Source organism: Dasypus novemcinctus, chromosome 5 (genome assembly GCF_030445035.2).
Source record: "Dasypus novemcinctus isolate mDasNov1 chromosome 5, mDasNov1.1.hap2, whole genome shotgun sequence".
Classification (NCBI taxonomy): Eukaryota; Metazoa; Chordata; class Mammalia; order Cingulata; family Dasypodidae; genus Dasypus; species Dasypus novemcinctus.
In genome coordinates, this window is record NC_080677.1 from 77,954,334 (window position 1) to 77,963,547 (window position 9,214).

The following is a 9,214-nucleotide window of genomic DNA, read 5'->3' on the forward strand; positions in this document are numbered from 1 at the left end:
CTTTCGAATTTTATGATAAATTAGGTCTGAGAGTGGTGATGTCTTCAATTCTTTGCTGGATAGTGTCCTCTTTTTTTTTTAAAGATTTATTTTTTATTTATTTCTCTTCCCTGTCCCCCTCTCCGCCAAGTTGTCTGCTCTTGTGTCCATTCGCTGTGTGTTCTTCTATGACTGCTTCTGTCCTTATCAGCGGCACAGGAATCTGTTTCTTTTTATTGTGTCATCTTGTTGTGCCAGCTCTGCGTGTGTGCGGTGCCATTCTTGGGCAGGCAGCACTTTCTTTCACGCTGGGCGGCTCTCCTTACGGGGCGCACTCCTTGTGCGTGGGGCTCCCCTACGTGGGGGACACCCCTGCGTGGCAGGGCACTCCTTGCGCGCACCAGCACTGTGCATGGGCCAGCCCCACACAGGTCAAGGAGGCCTGGGGTTTGAACCGTGGACCTCCCATGTGGTAGGCAGATGCCCTATCCATTGGGCCAAGTCCGCTTCCAGATAGTGTCCTCTTAAGCTGTGCTGTTTCCCCCCCCCCACATAGATTTTTCTGCCTAATAATCTTTAGTCACCCAAATATTTTAGGGGTTTCTAAAATGTCCTCTGTCCCTGCAGGGGCATAAAAATGTAACCAAATTTTTGAAATAAAGGGGCCCAAAGAACATCTTCAGTTTGAAAAAAAGATACAGTGATAATTTGGGAACAGTTATTTTATGTTTACTGATATTTCAAACACCCCTCCTCTTCTCTCCACCCCAGTCAAAGAAAATTTGAGGTTTTGAGGTTATTTTAGCAAAGTGACTTTTATTGTACATTTGCATTGCTTTCATTATTAAAAGTACCTAAATATAATTTTTAAAAAGCTTGATATGAAATAATTCTTAGTTTAGAAATACTACAACTATTTTAAGCTAAAATTATTTGAATAGAAAGCAAAGAACATCAAACCTACAGGCATCATTTGCCATTGTGGCAACTTTTACTTCAAGAACAAAATTTTGTAATGTATATTTAAATACCAGTAGTTTATCTTAATCCATCATTCAGCTTTTGTAGTAATTTATTCTTTTCAGATAATGCAGACAATCACTCTTAATTGATTTCCTAATTTCCATCATAGCAATTCAAAATACATTAAACAAAATTAAAACTGTGTTTGTAATAGGATGCAAGAACCAAAGGCTCTCAAATGTTATAACACATATTTTTATTAGGTTGGTTTGTGCTAATAATTACAGATTTGCAAACACTACCTTTGCATTTTTACTTTTGAACTAGACTTTCAGAAAGCTGTAAGTAGTAATTGTTTACTTTAAAGTGACAGAGGTAAGAAAACAATTGTTTCCTCCTGAATAAATACTGACAGAATATTCAACAAGGGCAGCACAGAGTTGAGTTAAAGTCCCCCTTAATGTTAATGATGTCCACACAGTTGTTACAAAACTTTGGGCTATAGAATATTCAAAAATTAATTTCTACAGGCCAATGAAAAGAATAGACTTAATGGAAAAAAGCCGCTGTTTTTCTTTCACAATTTACTTAAAAAAAAAATCTTTATAGAAAGAAACAATTTCTTCACCTTAAAATGCCAACTATTTTCTTAGTTCTAAATCACTTCTAATTCTTTAACAAATATATAGGTATCCAGACATATTTGGTGTGTGTGCAACTCTTTCAGTAAGATTTTGCAAAAACTTTTCCATGGCAAATAATATTCCTGGTGTTTACGGATATTTATTATAACAACTATTTATATGCATTAGCATAGTCTTAGTCTAAATCATGCCAACTCCCCCCTCATCTGTTTGTTTATTGTCTGTTATTTCTTTAGGAGGCACTGGGAACCAAACCCAGAACCTCCCATGTGGGAAGAGGGCACTCAACTGCTTAAGTCATATCGCTCCCCATGCCAACCTTTTAAGATATCCAAAAATAGGTATGAAATAATCTGATAAATTCCTTCACCTTGTTAAATAATATTTCCTTTGATTTTAATTCATCTACTATATTTGGTCTACACTAGTGATTCTCAACGTGATCATTTTTGTTCAGCCACCTTCCTCCAAATACAGTATTTTTTCTTTTTTTAAAAAATTAATTTAGGGAAACGGACTTTGGCCCAGTGGTTAGGGCGTCCGTCTACCATATGGGAGGTCCGCGGTTCAAACCCCGGGCCTCCTTGACCCGTGTGGAGCTGGCCATGCGCAGTGCTGATGCGCGCAAGGAGTGCCGTGCCATGCAAGGGTGTCCCCCGCGTGGGGGAGCCCCACGCGCAAGGAGTGCACCCATGAGGAAAGCCGCCCAGCGTGAAAAGAAAGAGCAGCCTGCCCAGGAATGGCGCCGCCCACATTTCCCGTGCCGCTGACGACAACAAAAGCGGACAAAGAAACAAGACGCAGCAAATAGACACCAAGAACAGACAACCAGGGGAGGGGGGAATTAAAATAAATAAATAAATCTTTAAAAAAAAAAAATTAATTTATTCCACACCCCCCACCCACCCACCATTGTTTGCTCTCACTGTCTGCTCTTTGTGCCCATTCGCTGTGCTCTGTGTCTGCTTGTCTTCTCTTAGGAGGCACCAGGAACTGAACCTGGGACCTCCCATGTGGGAGAGAGTTGCTCAATTGCTTAAGCCACCTCAGCTCCTGGCTTTTTCTGTTGTTGTTGTTATGTCTTTCATTGTCTTTCCTCTTTGTGTCTCCTTTCTGTGCCTGCCCGTCACACTAGCTCACTGTCTTGCTCATCTTCTCCACCTCCATGTGGTAGGTGGGAGCTCAGATGCTTGAACAATATATGCTTCTCTACTTTCTCTTTTTGATTGGCCTTGACTCCCTATTCCTTTTCTATATAGCCACATCTTACCTGCTCTGACCTTAATATAATATCCATTTTCTAGAGTGAAGCACAGAACATGCTCCTAAGATAAAGCACAGAATTTTTTTTACCTTTTTCATTAAAGTTTGCCAAATAGGGGGAGGGAATATGTGTCAGGAACCATGTCCAGTGGAATGCAAAGGACAGGGCATTAGAAGCATTATGGAGACAGTGTTTTATATGACAATCAAAGACTGGGCTCCTCACAGTTTCTCCCCCCAGATTTTCAATAAAAACAAGCACAAATGGTAGAGCACTGGCTTCCCCCATACAAGGTCCTGGGTTCATTCCTCAGTCCAGGTAACTCCAAAAAAAAAAGCATGAAGCGTCAGACAATTCATTCTTGGGCAGAACAGAAGAGGATGATGTCAATAAAAACGTGATACAAAACCACAAAATATCACCAAACAAACTAAGCAATAAGGCAGCTTCTTCTAAGTACAGGTGTCTTTCTGAAGAGAGCTGAAATGTTATTTTTCAAAAGCTTGCCACTGGGAGAATGCTCTTCATCCTGTCACAAACACACACAACCTAATTTCTTATCCCTCATGGGAAAGTCCGAACATGAAACTGACAGCATTTTTCCCTTGTTCTCAAGGTAAAGGAAACCACCGGTATTTATGCATTGTTATGACAATATATATAAAAAATATAACAACCACTGTTAAGTCTAGAGTCATGGCCATAGACAACGGTCCTGCATATCTTTTAAAAAAAGAAAACATTTCCTATTTTAAATATTTGATTATTTCAAAATAACACAGTACTTACGAGCTGCTTTGATCTGTCTCTGTGTAGCTTTGTATCTTACATGACCAAGTCCAAGAACTGCATAATGATCCTGGTTCTGATAAAGACACAAACGGGAGTCAAGTTTGAAACAGAGTAATATTTACTGTTCCCTTGAGTTTCTGTCACCCTAAAACAGTATTTCCCAAAGTAATTCTTCCATAATAGGAATCCACTGAGAGATACCATATAAAATGGGTTCTTTGGTCATGTACGTGTTGGAAATGTGGCCACTGTTTAGCCCTCTTGATGATTAGTCTAATAAATGCTAAGAAATTCTGTAATTAAAAACAAAACAAAAAACCCCAAAACCTGTTAACCCCAGCATTTTCCAAACACACTTGACTAAAGAATGCTTATTTCTCCTAATACTTATCAATATCCATGGCTACCCTTAAATCATGCTATGGTCAAGAAGACTTCAGAATTGAGGGTGCTCCAGTAGGCTGAACTTGCAGGCAAACAGAATAGGACCAAGAGCCATGAAGAGCAAACAAGGCAGGTAGGGTGAAAAGTTTGAGAAACTGAGCTAAGAGGAATCTCTGGATAAGAAGTATTTGCTTTTGTCTCTGTTTTGGTTAACATCCTAGCAAGTTTAGAAGTTGAGGTAGCCACTAGAATGAAGGCTCCTTGCACTGCCATTCAGTGGGGAGGAAGAGGACTCGAGGATATAAGATACAAGGAAGAAAAGTCACAATAGGGGGAAATGGACTTGGCCCAGTGGTTAGGGCGTCCGTCTACCACATGGGAGGTCTGCGGTTCAAACCCCGGGCCTCCTTGACCCGTGTGGAGCTGGCCCATGCGCAGTGCTGATGCGTGCAAGGAGTGCCCTGCCATGCAGGGGTGTCCCCCACGTAGGGGAGCCCCACGCGCTAGGAGTGCGCCCCGTAAGGAGAGCTGCCCAGCGCGAAAGAAAGCACAGCCTGCCCAGGAATGGCGCCGCAGACATGGTGAGCTGACACCACAAGATGACTCAACAAAAAGAGACACAGATTCCCGTGCTGCTGACAACAGAAGCAGACAAAGAAACAAGACGCAGCAAATAGACACAGAGAACAGACAACAGGGGAGGACAGGGGAGTAAATAAATAAATAAATCTTAAAAAAAAGAATAGAAAAGTCACAATGGAGGTGACTGGTTTCACTTCAAATTCAGAATTGCAAACTTCATTTGGAGGGGCCCCTTTATTCGTCTGGCAATTTTTATACTTTGTTCCAGCTGAGTCACTTTCCAATCCCTAAAACGACTATTTCTTAATGTTTCTCCTTTAGTGTATCCTCAAACCTCACACCTCCTTCTTCATCCTTTCATTGATGGTTTTGCCTCCTGCTTTACTAAAAATTTAAATTACCCTGCTCAAGTTCCAGCATCCTTCTCCCATCCTAACTGCATCTGTAGAGCTTTCTTCCTTGCCCTCAATTTATAATTTGTCTTTCCTATCAAGGCAAATTATTCCATCCTTCCTCTTGGTTCTAAATTCCACCCTCTCTACATCTTCTCAAAGACTAGCATATTTTAGTTATTTCCTAAATACAATTGGAGTATTCTCATCAGTATGAAAATATGGTCTATCTCTCATCTTTAAGAATATTCCCATGACCTCTTTTCCAGTTACTGGCCCATGTAACTGCTCCATGTCACAGTTAAACTTTGAACGAGCCACCTACACAACTGCTCCCACTCTGATCTGGTTCTGCTCTACCCACCCCCATGTCAAGTGCTATGAAACTGCAATATCAATTTCCAGGATGCCAAATCCAAGATCACTTATCTACTCTCACTTGACTTCAATTCTCAGTGGCAACACAGCTGACACGTTCCTTGAAATATTATCTTCCCTCAGAATTTCTGTGAATCCACTGTTTTCCTCCCATCTTCCAGTAGCTCTTTAAACCATATTTGCTGGCTCCTTGATGACCTGCAAATCTCAGTCTCAGTTCTGGAGTTTCTTTTTCCTCTCTACTCTTTCATTCTTGGTGATCTCATCCAATTTAGGGCTATAATATAGTTCCTTGTATATGCTCAAAACTCTGAAATAAAACTCTGATGTAGACCTCTCCTCTGAGCTCCAGATGAACATAAACTACTATCTCCATCTTTCTAACCTCATGTTCTGTCACTCTCTTCCTTGGCCACAATTTCCAGATAGAACAGTGGTGTTTCAGTTCACTGAATATGCCAAGCTCTTTCCCACCCCAGAGCCTCATATGCTGTTCTCCTGCCTGGCACATTTGTCGCCCTCTTTATGCGGCTGCCATCTTCTCATCCTTCAGGTCTCAGCTTAAGTGTCTGTCATGACCTTATTTAAAATAGACACTCTTCTCTCCCCATCCCCTATAAGGTCTCCCAATTCAGCCCCTTTTTGGTTCTCTTCAAATTACTTACAATTTCTCAGTGCTTAAAACTCTCCAATGGCTTTCTACTAACTACTTCTTACCTTACCACTCCTCTCTCATTCACTGTGCTCCAGCCACACCTGCCTTCTTTTAGGTCCTGGTACATTCCAAACTTCTTTCACCTTATGCTCTCTGCACAAGCTCCCTAATCATTGCATTCCATTCTGGTCTTAACTTTCAACTCCATAAATCTTCCCCATCGACTCAATCCAAAGTAGTCACCTAGACAAGATCACCACACCCTATTTTAGTTACTTGTCAAAGACTTATTGGCCATGTTTTTGTTTGTTTCCTCACTGGAGAAGTGATATTGTCTTTTTCAACACAGTATCCTCAATACCGAGAACAGTATCTGACAGGTAGCAGGTACTTGATCTGTGCTGTTGAATGAAACAATGAACTGCATGAACGAATCAACCTATCAGCTTGCTTTGATGTTATGCCCTTCTTTCCTTACCAAAGACTTACTCCAGTCTTTCTCCCTTCTCTCTCTTTGGCTGCCATTCTTTCACTCTACATTCTTAACAATTCCCAAGTCCATCTTCTCTTGACCCTGCCCTCCCCTCAAGTTGCTGTCTTTGCTAAAATACCTTTACAACCAAGTTTTCAAAGAAATTTTAGTTGATTCTCATTTATCATGGTAGTTACGTTTTATAAAGTTGCAAAGAACACTTAATTAGCAAATATTGAGCCACTGTTCCTAGGGGAAATAGAAAAGTTTCTGCGAGCCTCTGCTTTATCTTTTATATGAAACCTTCCTGGATTTCTCCAGTAATTACATTATTCTATACCTAGTGCTATCCAACTCAGGGCTTGGCAATAAACAGGTTTCAGCTATTGTTACCTTATTGAACCATCCAAAAACAGCTTATAAATGGAAAACTCATGGGAAAATTGCCTACACCTGACTAAAAAGAAGACTTGGATATTAAATACCTTCCAGTCTTTGGGATCAAGTGTTTTCAGCATGGGAAACTCTTCTAACTGCAATTCTTCATCTTCTGATTCCTCTGATAACTCTTTCTTATCCTCCAGTTCCTGAAAAGAGGCAGAAGCATTTCTGTTTCTCCTCTTAACAAAAGCTTCAAACCATCTTCCCACAGGTTCAACTTGATAGAGTGTAGAGGCTGTGATTGAAAGCGTTAAGAGAGGCTTCAATGTATTACATGGAATAAATCTGCTTCAAGGCAACACATTTTCTCAGAAAATAAGATCAAAAGAGTGGTGCCATTCAGAATATAGTTTTAAAAGCATCAACTAAGAAAATCATTGCAGTGAAATGAGAATGAGCAATAACCATTTCCTAGTATTTATGGAGTGTTCAATCATCCTTTTCCAGTTATCTGACACAATAAAACATTAAACATTTATTGTTAAAAATAACAATAAATTAATATTTTTTCTGGGGATATGACAGGAGGAGGAGGAACAGGGAGAAATGTTGCAAACTGCTTTACTTTTACACTATTAACTGCAATTAATACTGATGAACTACTAAGATATACCCTTATAAAAAACACAAAACCTTCTAAAAACAACTCAAAACATCTAGATAATTATTAGAAGTTTTAATCTGGATCAGCTCCTAAAGATTTTAAGAATTCACTAGCAATGGTTTGTTCTGAAAGATAATTTTCCAAGCAGCTAATGGGGGCTAACTAATGTAGCTGTGCTGTAATGGAACAAGCTCTTTATCAGAAGCTAGAAGCTTCTGATTTTGGTTTTGGTTCAGCTCTGAAATTAGTGGCTATGTGCTCTGAAATGAGTCAGATGTCTTCGACTGTAAAATAGGAATTATAATTAACTATTTCACATGGTTCCTAGGATGATTGAATAAGAAAGCATAAAACAGCTTGAAAAATCACCAATTGTTACATAAAAGGCATGATCATTGTTTTGGAGAAGTGGGGTAAATTATGGTACATCTGTATTTCAGCAACTCAAAAAAGGTAATTTGGCTCAGGAAAAAAGCAAACACCTTAATTTTTATCTCATCTTTCATAAGAAAGCAAAGGTATTTTCTGTTCAGTAATAAACGCAAATGGAAGTTTTCTCTCCTACTGATGGTCTAATTTTCTAAAAACAACTGACTTTTCATGTTTTGATTGGCTTGAAAAATTAAGAATTCTTCTACCCTATACAGAAAAGGATTCGAACACTTTGTTGAAGGACTACCTATGTAGCATGGGTGTGGCTGTTAAGAACATTCAAGACTTTTTCTCTAGTGACTTCCATTAACAGTGGCAACACTTATGAGATGAGTTCCAAATAACATTCGACAGGCATCTAATAGGCTAAGGGAGTTCACTTAAATCGCTGAAACCGGACACTCTTCAATAAGTTTGCAATACTCACTGTTGTGGGATATAAATAAAAATTTACAGCAAATGGACATATTCACTTGTAGTGACTGCCTTTTAAAGTCTGTCTATGAGGATCTCACCAGCAGGACAGACAGAGGGTGTTTTAATACTGAGCATGAGGAGCAATGCCTGAGTTCTGACATTTAAAAAACAAAGGCGATGCACATGTGGAGAGGGAGAAAGTGTTCAACAGAGCTCCAGCAAGGTTTTGTACGACCCCAGGCGCGTGTGTTGCTCGCAGAGGGGCGGCCTTTTCACTCTGGACCAGGAAGAACCTTTTTGGGGTGCTGAAGGTACCAAACTGCTCATCCCCATCCATGAGTCTGCAGCCGGAGAGAAAGAAACCGTAGGGGCAGAAGGAAGACGCCTCCACCCCCAACAATGTGTGGGAGGATAATGTACATCAGGGAGCGAAAGCCATCGTTGCGGCCCCACATGACCAGGAGCAAGTCTCCAGGGTCAAGACAGAGAGATTCCTGGATTGCGGAAACAAGGGACTGAAGTAAGGGCGGCAGCGGCGGGACGGAGCGAGGGTGGGTGGGCACGTACCAGAGGTCAGAGCGTGGGTGATGGCGGTGCGCTGGCCGTCCGCAGCGCTTGGCAGGAGCAGCATGATGGCGCCGGGGCCAGCCCCGCAGGCCCACCGGTCCCCGTCCCAGGCGGAGAGCGCTTAGCGTCCCCTCCGGCTCTATCTCGCGATCCGAGCCTCGCGCCTAGGTTCTACGACGCCCTGGAACCGGCGCATGGAGACGGCCAATAACCACTTCCGGGATGGAGCTTTCTTGGTGCTGCAGCCA

The 9,214-nt window shown here is 41.2% G+C and overlaps 1 protein-coding gene across 2 annotated transcripts in view; it reads right to left on the reverse strand.

Annotated features, from left to right (window-relative positions):
- DNAJC2 (DnaJ heat shock protein family (Hsp40) member C2) overlaps positions 1 to 9,096 on the reverse strand; it is a 40,393-nt gene extending 31,297 nt beyond the window's left edge. The window contains exons 1-3 of one of the 2 annotated variants that reach the window (XM_004478983.4): positions 8,967 to 9,096; positions 6,991 to 7,181; positions 3,640 to 3,715 (exon numbers count right to left, since the gene is read on the reverse strand). In XM_004478983.4, the coding sequence (XP_004479040.1) occupies positions 3,640 to 3,715; positions 6,991 to 7,181; positions 8,967 to 9,030 (331 nt within the window). In that variant the 5' untranslated portion in view covers positions 9,031 to 9,096. The remainder of the gene's footprint in view (positions 1 to 3,639; positions 3,716 to 6,990; positions 7,182 to 8,966) is intronic. The other variant, XM_004478984.5, reaches the window with a different exon arrangement.
- Between the last annotated feature and the right edge of the window lie 118 nt (positions 9,097 to 9,214).